General features: G+C 38.9%; 1 protein-coding gene across 2 annotated transcripts in view; it reads left to right on the top strand.

Moving 5' to 3' along the window:
• The window catches only part of LOC139450670 (CD109 antigen-like), a 34716-nt gene that overhangs the window by 15370 nt on the left and 2999 nt on the right, over nucleotides 1-16347 (top strand). The window contains exons 17-32 of one of the 2 annotated variants that reach the window (XM_071232467.1): nucleotides 160-264; nucleotides 425-553; nucleotides 786-924; nucleotides 1927-2103; nucleotides 2986-3067; nucleotides 3227-3383; nucleotides 3495-3569; nucleotides 3745-3922; nucleotides 4262-4467; nucleotides 4588-4737; nucleotides 4869-4931; nucleotides 5469-5578; nucleotides 5857-6004; nucleotides 6349-6451; nucleotides 6620-6702; nucleotides 7039-7129. In XM_071232467.1, the coding sequence (XP_071088568.1) occupies nucleotides 160-264; nucleotides 425-553; nucleotides 786-924; nucleotides 1927-2103; nucleotides 2986-3067; nucleotides 3227-3383; nucleotides 3495-3569; nucleotides 3745-3922; nucleotides 4262-4467; nucleotides 4588-4737; nucleotides 4869-4931; nucleotides 5469-5578; nucleotides 5857-6004; nucleotides 6349-6451; nucleotides 6620-6702; nucleotides 7039-7047 (1914 nt within the window). In that variant the 3' untranslated portion in view covers nucleotides 7048-7129. Of the gene's footprint in view, nucleotides 1-159; nucleotides 265-424; nucleotides 554-785; nucleotides 925-1926; nucleotides 2104-2985; nucleotides 3068-3226; nucleotides 3384-3494; nucleotides 3570-3744; nucleotides 3923-4261; nucleotides 4468-4587; nucleotides 4738-4868; nucleotides 4932-5468; nucleotides 5579-5856; nucleotides 6005-6348; nucleotides 6452-6619; nucleotides 6703-7038; nucleotides 7130-16347 lie in introns of those variants that run through there. The other variant, XM_071232468.1, reaches the window with a different exon arrangement.

Below are 16347 nucleotides of genomic sequence, written 5' to 3' on the forward strand. Positions count from 1 at the left end.
CTTATGAATATGGAAAGGGTTGTATCGCTTTTATTTCGTGTTCTGTATCCTTCAACCTTTACACACTTATGGCATTTTTAATCTATGGTGAACTATCCCCAATTAATGAATGATATTGACTATGTTTAACAATTATACAATATCAATAACTGCTATCAGGTGATGGTGACAATGAAGAAATCCAATGACTATGACAACATCCTCTTTGACTCCACAAGTGCTAGTCTCAAGGCTTTCTCTGCAGATCAAGTTAAGACAGTTCGAGTGAGTACGAACAAACAATAATTATATATTACGTTTGAAATTTTCAAACAATATTCACATATTACATGCAAGTTTAACAGAATCGGTTAATACTTATTCTGATTATGAATTGTAATGGCTTTCTTCCTGGCGTTGTTATAGTATCAGAGAATTTCTCCAGGTGGCTTCTGGTGTATCGATGACAGTAGACTTTCCCATTGTCCCAACCACCCTCGGACAACTTGACATTCAAGTATCTGCCCGATCAACTGCAGCAGCCGATGCAGTACAGAGACAAATCAAAGTTGAGGTGAGTAAGGGCAATATGGATTGGTTGCTTTCTCCCATATGTCTCCTCCATCCCCACCCAGACGCCTTTCTTCATTCCTCGTTCTCTCAATAAATCACGTTCGTTTCTGGTTGTCGGCACCGTTGTCGTTGGTTTCACCTAAGTGATAAATGTTATGTCTACCTCGGTTCGTCATGGGTCGACTGCAATTTGTAAAGCGCCCGCAATGCCATTTCATTTTTGCCTGTTTTAGCCCGAGGGTATCAGAAAGGAGACTAACTTCCCCGTCACCATTGATCTTCTGTCTGGAAACACCTACAACAAAACTTTATCCATCCCTCTGCCAAACTACATTGTTAAAGACTCACAGAAAGCCAGGGTCAGGGCTTTTGGTAAGTAGATATTTTTTCTTGGAGAAAATTACGATTTTGTGAATAAATATTGTTTGTTGCGAACATCATAAAATGCATTGTCATCCGTTTGTTGAAGAAGCAGTTAATCAAATATTGATTCCGTAAACCACACATCGTGGAGAGACACATTTGATCTCATTTCATTTTTTTTAATCCGGTCACAATACCGATCATAGTTTTCAGAAACAATCTTACCGTGAAGATCCGGTGTAGAATAGGTCTTCAGCAACCCATGCTTACCGTGAAAGGCGACTGCTTGTCGTAGGAGGCGACTAACGGGATCGGGTGGCCATGCTCGCTGACTTGGTTGATACACGTAATCGTATCCCAATTGCGTGCATTGAGGCTCATGATGTCAATCATGGGATTGTCTAGTCCATACTCGATTATTTACAAACCGCCGTCACATAGTTGGAATATAGCTGAGTGCGGCGTTAAACAACAAACAAACAAACTACAAAAACAATCATCTACACCTAATAAGAGTTCCGAGAGGAATTAGTGAGTACAAATACAAAATACAACGATCTGCACTCTATTTACCTTTAAAATATACACAATAAATCGTACTTATTTCCTAATGGGAGCTAGATGAGGGCATGTCTTTAACGTGTTATGCCCAGGCCATAATGTTAGTGTCCATATGGTATTGGTATCATGCACAAATGTATGGAATTAATTAAGCGTCTGAGGCGGGGACTGCGATTCACACATTTCCCGATAGCATTCTTGAACTCAGCCCATTACCAATCACTTGGTCAGAAGAGCCAGGATCACATACATACCTTGTGACATTGATATTATGGAAATTTAAATGTCCGTTTATCATAAGTGAAACAAGTTATCAAATTCAGCTACTTATCGCTTCTAATTGTCCTGATTTAAAATATCACAACAGGATACCTTTATGAACTTTATTTTGTAGATATTTTGTAGATATGTTCTCCTAAAGACCAACATCCAGAATACCGTATGTTACAGGGGACGTGGTGAGCCCCAGTCTCGACGGCCTGGACAGTCTTCTGAAGATGCCCACTGGCTGTGGAGAACAGAACATGATGGGCCTTGCCCCAGATGTCTACATCTCAAACTACCTTGTCAGTGCTAAGAAATTTGACGGGAAAATTGAACAGAAAGTCGTTCCATTCATGGAGGAAGGTAAATCACGATAATATTTTCAATATGTTTAATTCGGTGCTCAAAACGTTAAACATCATTCTGTTATGAAACGGTTTACGTTCTGATAGTTACCTGAAGATAATCATACTACCGACAATAATAAGGGAAGTAATTATTTGAATTAAGCAGTCGTTGAGGTGTACATTTACAATACAATGGTGTTACATCTGAAAGCAACATCTAATCACAATGAAATTGCACATGATGCATGAACAGCACGTGATGCTGGTGACCACAGACGCCAAAGTGCGTGCGCCTATAGGGGAACTCACAAGCACTAATGCAAAGTGAGCTAAGCACATGCTTTCCGGGACAGTATCTCAATGAAAGGACAAAATGTCGAATTGTGGATACGATAGATAAATTGCACTAAGCTATAGATTCAAATCTGCTCCTGTTATCAACAGAGAATTCCGTACAATAACAGGGAGGCGAATTTCAACATATACCATTTAAAACCGGCTATATGCAGCCCGTCTGAATGCAAGACGTCCTATGAAGAGTGTGACTCTAGCAGGCCGAAAAGATTGGGGCCAGCCAGGCAATAGGCCATGTTTACTGACGAATCAAGCTTTTGACTCCAGTTCAGAGATGGCAGAAAACGTTGTTGGCGACGTAGCGACGAGCAACAATCCTTGACCATGATCGGTGTGGTGGCAGTAACATACTAGTATATTTGAAGCATGAAGTATTACATAGCAATGTTATTCAGTTACATCATTCCATTCATATAGGAAATAAATCCTGAAATATTTATAAGTTCTATATAATGTGTAAGTAGGGGGTGACCTATGTTGACAGCTTGAATCATCGGTGTCTATTCATTATCTTGTCTATCATTATCATTATTAACTTGCTCAGGGTTCCAGCGTGAGTTAAGCTATCAACACAGTGACGGCTCCTACTCCATCTGGGGGAACAGCGACTCTTACGGGAGCACCTGGCAAGTACAAACTTCCACTTTTGGGATCAACACACACTTTGATTAGTTCACGAGTGTGTCTCGCTTCATCATTGTTATTTTAGAATAATTCACATGGGAGGATGTATGAGTGAGGATAGGGTACATATAATGGTTATTTCCGTTCATTATTCATTTCAGGCTGACAGCATTTGTCGTGAAAACGTTCATCCAGGCTCGTCAGTACATCTACATCGATAACCGAATCATTGCCCGTGCTGCCACATGGCTGATAAGCAAGCAAAACACCAATGGGGACTTCAGTGAGAATGGTTATGTGCACAGCTCCAGCATACAGGTACCTAATTATGTTGTACTTTAAAGATACTATTCGTGCAAGTGGTATATTTTTATTTAAGATGAATGAAAGCTGATGCTTATCACGTTCCTGTTCCGTTGTGTTTTCAAGGGAGGATCTGGACATGGATACGCTCTGACAGCATTTGTTCTGGATGCTCTGCTTGAAGTCCGAGGGCTGGAAGGGGTAAGTGTAATCATACTTCCATCTCAATGGTCACAGGCTGCTTTCATAGTCGAAAATATGTGGTCAAATTCAATCTTCTTTCAGACTTGGCCTACACGTAATTAAAGCATAAGGAGATAATCATACATTGCAAGGATGATCACTTTTATTTTTGCATAATACATTTTGCATACAGGTGAACGCTTACAACCTGAACGACTCTTTGCTCCGCGCCGGTGCCTTCCTTGAGTTCAACATTATGAGATTCGATGATGCCTACACTGTTGCAATCGCTACCCATGCCCTAACCAAAGCAGGCAGCATCTTTGCTGAAGATGCTTTCAAGAAACTTGAACATGTTTCTAAAACAAAAGGTATTTGGGAACAGTAGTAACATGATCATATAAATATGAGTATATAAATATTGTTTTTAAACAACCAGAACTCCTTACATATCTATGTATAACAATACAAAAGGAATAATATATATATATATATATATATATATATATATATATATATATATATATATATATATATATATATATATATATATATATATATATATATATATATATATATTGTCTTGCTTCACAAAAAAAACTGTTTCTGTTTGTTAAATGTGAAACCATAAATGACTAGAATATACAATCCATTGTTGTATGCTATAATGATAAAAAGTGTGCTCACAATCAATTCGGGTCCATTGCCAGATGACATGATGTTCTGGGAAAGATACAGTCACACTCGCTCCAGCTACTGGAGGCCATATCACCAATATGCTGACGCCATCGACATTGAGACTACAGGCTACGCTCTGAAGACATATGCGCTCAGGAAGGACTTTGTCAAAGGCCTGTCTATCATGAAATGGCTCATTTCCACCAGGAATCCCAATGGTGGCTTCGTATCCACTCAGGTATATATGATTAGATAAAACTGAACAGCGGAACTTGATAAAATTGATGTTAAATTGAGCATCTGATATGAACACAAGATGAGATTGACTAGCTCGGATTTCTTATTTCTCATTTCTAAGGATACTGTTGTTGCTCTCGACGCTCTGTCTGCGTTTGCCACCGTCATCAACTCGGATTCCTTCAAAATCAGCGCCGACATCAGTTCTGGAAAATTCAGCAAACATTTTGACATCAATGCCAAGAACGCCCTTGACCTCCAAGCTACTGATGTAAGTTCTTTCAGTAGTATACCATCAATACCTTGCAATATATTGTAAACATTTTTGGTAACATTGGTAGGTCACACAATCTCTTTGAGATAAAGTAAATTTGTTCACAGGGTACTAAACTTTTATATCAGGCCAATGAGTTCACCGGTACCTTCAACGTGAAAGCCCAAGGCCATGGAGTCGGATACCTTGAGGTTAGTCCTAGTGGGTACAGTAACAACACTGTAAACCAATATAACAACGCTTGCAGCTGCACAGTAACTTTTCTGACATTAAATCTGTTATATACATTAACGGGAAAAAGTAATTTTCGCTTCATATAAAGTTCAATAAATATATATTTATTATAAAATTATATAGTGCAACGTAGGTTTTGAATGTGTACAGTAGATACTGATTGTTAAGGTGCTCAGAAAGCAGTTCAGTTTAACCGTAAATTCGCAATGCCACGGCTTGCTGAAATCAACGTAATAATCAGTGTAATGGTATGGGATGGCATCACATCTCATTGGAGAACACATCTCTTCATTGTTAATGGTATTATTTTCAAAGCTATAATATTTACACCACTTTATATGAGACACAGTAACTCTTCCCATTGACTTAGACTCAAGCCATCATACTTGAGAACAAATATGTTGTGGTGATTTGGCATGCTGTATTGCAGCTGTTTTAACTACAGTGCACTTGTTATGACAATGTGTAGAACTGTGAAGCTGTTTGTCACACAGATTGCTTCGTTCTTCAACGTTGAGAAACCAGTAGAGGAGCAGTACTTTGATATCAGTCAGGACATCGAGATCGAGACACTGAACATGTACACACTCAGGACCTGTGTCAGGTAAGAGTACTTGTGCCTGTAGGTTGTCCTATGACTAGGGTTGGGGGAGTCTGTTGCTGTCAATGTATTGGCTAGTTGTCAGAAACAGAAATGGTAAACAAAACTCTTCTCTATTCTCTCACGTCAAATGTTGTTATTGATTACCTGGCCATATCAAAGGTTTTGTCGCTTATGTCTTATAAATCCTGATTATCATATACATATTGATTTACTAGGTTTTACTCCAAAGTACTATGTGTGTGACGTCTATTAATATACTCTTCCATAATATCCAACAGCTACAGCAAAGAGAGAACCAGTAACATGGCTGTGGTCGAGATCACAATCCCATCAGGCTTTGAACCGGATATGGAGTCAATCTATATCAGCCGCAAACTACAGAGATCCGAACTGCTGGGCAAAACTCTTGTCTTCTATTTCAACCAGGTGAGCAACCAAAGCAACTCGCCATTATGTAGACATGTGGACTGTGGTAGGTGTCATGCACTCACACAAGCTTCAGAAGTTTTATGGCATTAAATTGGCAATTCAACCAGAGAGAGACATGCTTTACGCAAACACCATACTTTGAAACTAAAATTGTATTCATGTTGATATTGTTACCATGTCATCAAAGATTGAAAATAATATATGTTTTATAATTACCATATATAATTGTACAATCACAACATATATCACTAGTATGAATAGGCATCCATGTATGTCTCTGGGCGGACATGAAGTACTACCGATGAATATACATTCAAAAGAATTATGTTATATTTTGAAAGATGGATGCCAGTGAAACATGCATCAGATTCACTGGAAGAAGGAATGGCCAGGTTGCTAAGATACAGGCGTCCCCTATCCATGCCTTTGACTACTACGAGCCAAGTAAGTTAAACATATTTCTGCCAAATAAAATCCTAAACATCTTATTAGTAATGATACATGGAAATAGGAATGTAGTAATGATGTCATAAGTCATAAGACGATTTGTCTTTCTTGAAAACCAAAAGTATTGAAAGTGATGATTCTGTGACTGGCGTTTCTGTCTTCTAGCACACCAGGGTGTTGCGTTCTACCGCTCCAAGACCCTGCATGGCGCAACTGTTTGTGACATTTGCGCCAAATGCTGCACACAGGTAGTAGAGTTATGTAGTATAGTTTGTAGCTGTTAATGATTTGGTTATATGGGGAAGGATAAAATTAATCGGTTTTTTTTTATTTATTTTTGAAAATAGAAATATAAGTGAACACATATGTTTCTAAAAGCCCCGTTTATACGCGTTTCTTGATAACAAAATAATTCAAGTAACAAGTCCAATGACCCTATTCTGAAACCATATGTTACTATGTTCACAATAAACCATCAATCCTTGATCAATTGTCATCATAATGATCTGTCATTCATGTCGATATTTTAAGTCACTTATACAATATCGTCTCAATGCTGCAAAGCTATCTCCATTGTCTTCCAGTCACACTAAACAACGTCACAACATCTGGAAACACCGACGGTGAAACAATTCTTTCAAACAAAGCAATTGTTGACAACAAATAAATATTCAAATGCCTCTTATCTTTCTGCTTATCTATTGGTTACACTGTTGTTTCAAAAGAAAGATCGTGAAAATATCTACTTATTAATAAAAACGTTATTTGACAAAATATAAATATTTGAGTGTGCACGCGTGCGTCTGTGTGAGTGTGCTCTCCTCGTGTGTTTGTGCCATTGTCGCGGCGGGATACGTTCACGTTTTCGAGAACGCCTGGTATCATCACTATTTTATAGTGATTCATAAAGACTTGTTCATCATATAGTTGGCAACGTACAATCGACTCTGCTCTTGGTAGAGATTTATTGTTGGTGTGGAAAAGCTTTTGCTCATGTGGTTTTCAAGAGGTTCATTCAAGAGGTCTTATACACTGCTTTAAACGTGATACGGGAAAAGAAAATGCAAATGCCGGTGACAATCTCACTGTAGTCGTAAAGCCTAGTACCGTGTGTGTTCACCACTGGCCTGAATGACTGCACTACGCATCATGCCCGTGGAAACAAGATACCTGCTTATGACTTTATGGAATGGCTGCACATTCATCCTGAAGAGCTTGGCGTAATTGATGCAGATTCTGTAGCCCTGGTTGACGTGAAAGAATACGTCTGTCTAGCTCATCCCACAAATAAATTATTTCGAGATATGGCGACCTTGACGGCCACGTCAGTTCGTTTGTGTTTGTGAGTCCAAAAATCGAGAAATTGTGCTGTGCGCAAAGTTGAAATGTCTTGGCACACATTTTTGTCATTCACCAACTTCAAGTCAGCTGGGCGGTCTGGTAGCCTAGTGGTCAAAGCGTTCGCTCGTCACGCTGAAGATCCGGGTTCGATTCCCGACATGGGTACAATGTGTGAAGCCAATTTCTGGTGTCACCCGCCGTTATATTGCTGGAATATTGCTAAAAGCGGCGTAAAACCATATTCACTCACTCAAGTCAGCTACTGCCATTATTTTTCGCATTATTATTGAATCTAGGCATGGCGATTTTCGAACTTCACTTAGTTAACTGAATGATTTTAAAAAACGACACACACTTGACCAAGAAAACCCCATGACTTGCTTCTATTTATTACATATTCATCCTTACAGAGGATCACCACATCAGGGAAATGAATGTTGTTGGCCCTCACACCACGTGTTTCTGGCTTGTCGTGTACACAGGTACACGATTTATCAACCAGCAATACCATACACATGTAGCCCATATATTCTGAAGAGAAATACATACACATCAATGCCACATCTCTATTTTAAGAATGGTATTATATTCCATAAAACGAGGGATATTAAAACTTTTCATCCACTATGCAGTCGATTGCAGAAGTCCCGGGAGCAAAGTTCAGCTTTCTCGAAACGTGGGCACTCTGGAACAACTGAAAACAGCAAATGAACAATTGGCCTCTGCTCTGATGCAATCAATACAAACATTTTGAAAGAAACAGAAATGTCCTGATCAAGAGTGTAACGCTGTTGGATGGATATGTCACTGAAATGTTTTATCTGGGCTGGTTATTCTCTTGCGTTGACAATTTATATTTACTACGTCAAATTGGGACCTACAGACAACATATGGCTTACAGTTTGAAACTTATCATTAATACATTGTTTGTATATGATAATCAAACTTCAGTGGAAGAAGATCTATCTGGGTTACCAGGGTCTGTTTTGTTCCTCAACTCTAAAGTTGTTACGTCTGGCCCACAGCGACGTCAGACTGGCAAGCACACATGCAGACAACAGTTCCAGCAGTTCTATGATGGTGAGGATACTGGCCCCAAGAAACAGCCCCATCTGTCCACCAACACTGGCTGAACGGGTACACAATATCAAGTCAGATTGACATAAGTATGCGTAGTGAGTATGTCTTTTATGTGGAGAAATATCAAGGATATACGACTTTGAACATATCTTCATCCTTGAATTACTTAAGAGAGAATTATGTCAGGCACGTAGATGTGCACGCTTGGGTTTATTGTGACAGACAATATTTACGCCGTTTTGAACAACCGTTATATACAGCATGTCAGTATGATGTCAGAGCAAAGTTGAAAGTGATCACTTCGGTAAAAGTAGAGCATTGTTTTGGTTGTAACAAACCAAGGATCATAAACGGGTCGGGTCATGGATTCAAACCCATGATCATTTTTATGTAATACATTCATGGGTATGGGACATAGTTTCTACACAGCGTGTTGCGGTGCTTTAATTTAGCCAACGTGGCCAACCTTTCCCAAATTAATGGATTGAAATGAGCCACATAAATATAGTTTGATACAGACCAAATACACCATTCAGCTCCAATTCTGGCTTGTGCTCAGTCTTGTCAACTACCATGCTGGCTAATTCGATCTGTAGACTCAGGTAATTGTGTCTGGAAGATAGAAATCGAACATAAATAAAGAATTGTTTCACAGTACCTGCTAACGTTTTGAATTAAATGTGAAAAGCTATGCCAAAAACGTAGGGGATAGTGGTAAGTATTAAGACATATCTTGTGATCTACATGGTATTGGAAAATGAAAATCATATGATCATATTTGCTTGGGAGTAGGTGATCAGATCTAATGGGTTCTAATAGTCGGTGCGATGAGATACCGGCGAACTTGGTTGTTCAAGAGGTCGGGGGTCGAATTCAAAATTTGCATTGCTAGCAAACATCACTAATATCGGGTGGCAACACATGCACCTTCGGGACACGCTTCTGATAGTCGACCAATGTCAGCAACACCAAGTTCATGGAGAGTGACGGGTGGATTTTGACGTTGAATTACACGTCTGCCAATGACGTTCTAGACGTGTTCAATGGGAGAAAGGACAGGACAGAGTACTGGCCATGGCATGACATGGATGTTTTGCTGTTGGAAGAATAAGGTCACAATGACTTTGCTAAGTCTATGGTAAATCTGGCATACCACCCCTTGCACGTGCTGCCCGAGGTCACGTGCTTCATGACAGTCACAATGTTGTGTTTGACATATAGTAAATCATAGACGTTTAGGTCAGTATAAAGGCCACAGGCCCAAGTACAATATTGAAACATGTATTATATACAAAGTGGTGGTACAAGTTTGCAGTAAAGTTCTGAGGGAGTACTTATTTTTAAGTTATTGTTGGGAAAATATGTGTGTCTTAAAATATCATAAGTTGGGCATACATGTACAAACAAAAATATAACTTATCTTCTATAATATTTTCACGAAAAGGACAAAATCTAAGGATTCTAGGTACACCCACCCGTCTACCTATATTTTTCATTATGTGTAATTGTCCAATTCTTAATAATGTTAACAATCTCCTTTGGTCTCTTTGGTTTATATGAAGCAAATATGGTTCAATTGTGAAAGTTGACTTTATAGTGGAATAAAAATCTAAATTCGAATGCTCATTGTCGAAATTCTAAAAGAAATAAATCAATATTGCAGACACTCTCATTATTCCATACATAATTTAAACCATATGAATAAAGTAATTTCTTAACATTTTAGGCCCATGTAATTCTGCCTTGCTCGTCCAATCTTAGTATCCGGCATACATAAGAGTTTGCACCATTATTTAATGCATCTGCTTTACTCGCTTTATTAATAAGTGTTTGTACTGATTTTGACCATGACACTCTGAAAATATGATATCGAGGTAACTTATAGTAGGTTGACGTTTTCAGTGCATTATCATTGTACATCCATTTTTCAGTATTCTTAACTATACCATCGTTGCGGAACACGAGGAATTCAGTTTTCAAGCCCCTCTTTGAACAAAATTTCCATAATATATGTATTTTCTTTTGCAAATCAATAATACTGTCAGAAAACAGACACAAATCAGCTGCATATAGTAACAAAAGCAAATCTAAAAAAACTGCACCAACAAAAATACCTCTCCCGTCATGCTGCTGTAATTCATCTTCAAGTTGGTTTAAAAACATACTTAATAGAAGTGGACTTAGAACATAACCTTGACGAATACCGCTTAAACAATCATAATGTTCGGAAATGCTAACTTTTTATGTTTTAACAGCTGCTGTTGTCTCAGAATACATATCACGAATTATATTCAGCATTTTGCCTTTAATATCTTGTTGAGCAAACGCATATACCATAAAAGATATCTATTGATAGAATCAAAAGCTTTGTGACAGTCTACGAATAAACAATAAAATCTACCCCTGGATTTGGATAAATATTTCTGAATTAGTGATTGTAGTGTAAAAATAATATCAGTTGTAGAGTAGCCAGTGCGAAATCCAGCTTGACACTCAGGGTTTTGTTACACAAATCTAAAGTTTTAAGTCTGTTATTTAAAACACATCGTGACTATTTTACCGCAAATGTTCATTAAGAAATTCCTCTGTATGTAGTTATTCACATCATTTGTATTGCCTTTCTTATGAAGTGATAAAATTATACTTTTAGGCCAATGCAGTGGGAAATCACCAGATTCAAAAATCCTATTAAAAAGAACATCTAAGTATGGTAGTAACACATCACCTCCATGTTTCTACATTTCAGGAGGAATTCCATCTGGCCCAGCGGCTTTACCACACTTTAAATAAGACAGTGTTTTAAGTATTCCTTCTCTTGATATCTCTCTAATTAGAGTATTATTAGTGTCATCATCAATATGAACAGGGATATCTTGGGAAAGGTAATGTCGAGTAAAGGAGACAAAGTCATCATCCAGTATAGTATCCTAAATATTCAAAATATTTATAAAATAGTCAATCCACCGAGAACTGCTTATACACGAAGCTAGGGAATAAGACTTGCCTAGAAAGGATTTTACACCAGACACATATTGTTTTGAATTTCCCTCGTTAACTGTATCGAGTAGATTTATGGCTAAAGACTAATGGCAATATTCACATTTCTTGCGACAAAGTTCTCTGTATTTATTGCGAGTGAAACTGACTCAAGTATCTGGTATCGCTTAAGTAAATCACTTACTTTCACTGCCAGACATTGGTGTATTTTTCTGTAGTTTCAAATAAAACAATATCCCCTACTTTTGTGCATAGTATAATATGATTGTTTGATAGGCATTACTTAGAAGTTGAGGGATGACAAAGTAGAAATCCTCTCCAACAACCTCCATGACTTCACTAAAAAAACTAACAGAAGCAGTCCACATTCGCCGACACAAGCCATCAATCAACAGAGATCAAGGCTATATAATCCCATCCACCTACTATGAACTCATTAAGCAATAATCCCTACACCTATGCAAAACTTATCCTGTTTAATTGGCTTCGGGTCTCATTGCCTTCCACCTATCGGATGATGTGTTCTCTGTCCATCATGCTGTGACAGTATTTTCCTTCTGTTGTCATTACCTACTCATGTTATCCCACTCATGTATGCAATTGTTGTTACTGTTAATCCTCAACCTACTATGTATAATCTGTACCATGTTCCTCATTCATTCATGTTCCACACACTACCTAACACATCGAACCGCATTACAAACCACCCTCAATCTAAACAAGGCTCTCACTCTAGAAGCAATACTAAACCCACAAAATAAACTAGAAAACTATTCTTGCTGTACAAAGAGAAAACGACAAATACCTTGTTGAGGTTCCCACTCAGCGGTACAGTTACAGGCATTCATGGCAGCCTTATTGGAGCACTCATGAAGACACCCGTCAAAGCTGTAGTGCTTGAACCAATCAAGGGAGTTGACAAAGTCCGAGGCTTTAGTGTCCAGACAATCCGTTCCGCGGGAATTATAGGGGGTCGGAAGGTACTTCATCTATGGGCATATAGCAGTGCTACCCGGAATTCTCAAACACTGTTATCACACACAACTTGTAATTTGATGGTAAACCTTAACAGACAATGCTTGACATGTAATGTTTTAATGAGGGATGGATGGCCCAATCATCGAAGGCTCCGTAATTCTCGGTGCAGAGTTGTGTCATCTAGGCATGCCAGAAACATATAATTGTAGGTTCGAATCCTGGTTCGCCTTGATTGTGCTTCCAGATGTTTTAGCTCCGTTTTTTAGTTATATTTTATAACTCCATACCCGTGCTCATGGTCCATTGACTTCTCGTCATTGTTTGCTTCATGTTGATGGATTATTAGAATATGATGTAACAAACAACTTAACTTCGTTGTTGTTATATCGTGTACGTTCATACGCCGACCATATATATTGACTTAGGACCCAGCAGAAGCACCTGAGTATGTGGAATTTCGATGTTAAGTCAAGTCTGCTTAGAACCACTCGATCTGGGAATGCTGATTGTTGTGGCACAAATGGAAGGGGACCCTTTTTAGCTTTTGATTTTTGTGATTCGACCCACTGGAGCCAAACGTCATTTCCAAAAGGTAACATCAATTATTTCCTAACGAGTGTTTGCATCACTGCTCTATCCTTGCGTTTGAAGAATATAATTGTACACTTACATAATGGAACTGTTTACTATTTGGATGACTGATCAAATTCAATCATATATATATATATATATATTGTTCTTTACACAAACGTACCTCCTTCTTTGTCAGCTGTATGCGTGTCAACGTCCCGACTGATACACCAGTCATTGCATGATTACTGTAGCTCGGAGATGTATCTGGTTCATCGATATATACCTAATTCAACAAAGCGGAGATTACATGTGGCAAAGGATTCCAAGTTTATGAGTCAGTGCATTCTTGAATATTTTAAACAACTTTTGTATTAGATTATGAACAGCCATGATATATTGTCGTTTGCTTGGAACCTCTTGACATCTTTTGTGCTATTATATTTACCTTTAGCTTCGTTTTTAGCCCTAGATTCGAATGGCACGATGCTCAATATTGACGTCTAGAACGATTATGTGCTGAGTTATTTAATTGTGTGTTGGTTGTTAACGCAGGAATATGTCAGTTATATGACGGCGGTCTGTAAAAAATAGAGTCTGGACCAGACAATCCAGTAATTGGTCCCATGGCCAACACTCCACACGGTCGAGGTACTTTGAGACGCTATCAACCAAGTCACCCAGTCTGACCATCTGATCCATTTAGTCAAGGTTCGAAAGATAAATTTATCTTATGTTAAGAAGTAATTGCTGAGTGCTGGACAGAGGGAGTGAGTGGGTGAGTTGGTGTCACGCCACTTTTAACAGTATTGCAGTTATATCACGGCATGTCAGCTTATTGTGGGAGGAAAGCCCGAAGTGATGCAGGTCTCAGACGTTTACCACGGTGAAACCAACGAGCACGGGTATGGTGCTGACAAACCTATAAACATAATCGGGGTGAACCGGGATTCGAACATACAATCATAGGTTCCTGGCGTGCCCAAGGGACGCAACTCTGCACAGCGAATCGCGGCGACTGGGCAACCCGTGCCCCCTGGTCAGAGGGAATGTCAGAAATAGTAATATTACATTATGAGCAGCTATAGTAGAATGTTGTTTGCTTTTGAACCTTTTGGAACTTTTCTGTGTCTGTCAGATTTACCTTTATCCCCGCCTCGTATACTACTCCCTCAAGATAGGTCTCTTGCATGATGTTAAGAATTATAAACAATACTGCATGTCCGGACTCTGTATCTATGTCAGCGTTAGCGTTGAAGGTGAAGCAACGTTGATCTTGTTTTTGGTTGTATTTCAGCCTTTCCGGGAGGACACGGTCGTGTTTGAAATATATGAACTCGAACATATTTTCCTCATTGTATGCTCCATCTTCCCAAAATTTGACATAATCCTCTTTATCTAGCTCTCTTCCTTCCTCCCCGTACCAGTCAATAGCCGGTGACATGTGTGCCAGATGGCCTTTACTGCGAAGATAGTTCAGCTCTGTCTCAGTAAGGTTTTGTTGGCTTATGTCAAACGTGTTCGGATTGCAAAACGTGATTGCAGGAAACCTGATCTGTTGTTTGCGCTCTCTTGTAATCTTAGTGATGAAGTTGTAGCTGTAGTACCTACTGTAAAGATCAGCCAACGTTTTCAGACATATTCCCGTCATTGTCAAAAGCAACACAGTCCATGCTACTCTGAAACAGGAATATGAATTGGTTTACTGTTTTGTTTCGGACACGTGTTCCAACAAGATCTGGAGCGTTATCGATCCTCATACATGAACAAAAAGGTATTAAAATCCTATCCCCGCCAAGCATGGTTTAAAGTGGGCCAGGTGAAGCAACTGGTCAAGGGTTTTGCTAACTGGGTTCCACATGGGTCCATCAAATATTACTCATGAGATGTCTAAAGTTGTCATGCAGGTGTGTTTTTCGGATGGAAAATATCATGTATTATGAATTAAAAAAAATATAAGCGAGTCTTGTGTCCTAATACAGGATATAACTTCTTCATCATATAATGTTATTATTAAATTCACAAACGGTTTCTAAACATTGCAAACATTCCTGGATTTTGCGCTTATCATATTGCGTCAAAAGGTCAGTGCTATGTCAGTCTGACAGTGACAACAGACAATGTAGTTCCAACTACCATGTTTGAAAAGACCAACACATAATGTCAATGATATAACCTTTAGCGGCAATCAATGTGCACATCGGCTGGAGTTATTTCCCTTTATCGAAGGGAAGCTGGTCCAGTCTTTGAACCATCTAAGCTTGTTCCAGCAGTCACTCGTCACGATGTCCAACCGGGCTAGCGCGGAAACCAGTGAGTGGGGCATATTGTCAATGATATCCCCTTTCCCGAAAATCAATCAGACCACACACAGGAGTAAATGCCCTTTATCAAAGAGAAGCTACTCCAGTCTCTGAGGCATATAAGTGGTGACTCATCCCTGTATCTAACCGCCGGAACCCAGTGAATGAGGCATCAAGTTTACCTGGTCATAACATTGTTATTTGGTTACAATATATAGTCAGATGCCCCACATACAAAGCAAGGTATGAATGGACACCTCCGGCCACATTGGACTCGTCTTGGAACGGGATGTGCACAAACTTCTCTTTCAGTGACGGTTTCTAACTTTTTCAGTCGCCCACTAAATCACGAAAACTGCATTACATTCGAGAAGAGACCCCAAGTCACAGAGATCTACAAGAAAAGGTATGGGAACTGATACACAGACCTAAGGTAAACGCAGTTTATAGTTCCATTTTGTCTGTACACATGCAAAACGCCTCAGTAAGGCCCTGACTTTCGGTATCTTTGACTATCTTTTGTTGACAATGATGACAATTGGCTGAGATAAAAGCTACAGTATCGTATGCATATTTATTTAATTACTTATTTATTTATTTATTTATTTATTTATTATTTATTTA

Source organism: Haliotis cracherodii, unplaced genomic scaffold (assembly GCF_022045235.1).
Source record: "Haliotis cracherodii isolate W230 unplaced genomic scaffold, xgHalCrac1.p SCAF_8, whole genome shotgun sequence".
NCBI classification, from domain to species: Eukaryota; Metazoa; Mollusca; class Gastropoda; order Lepetellida; family Haliotidae; genus Haliotis; species Haliotis cracherodii.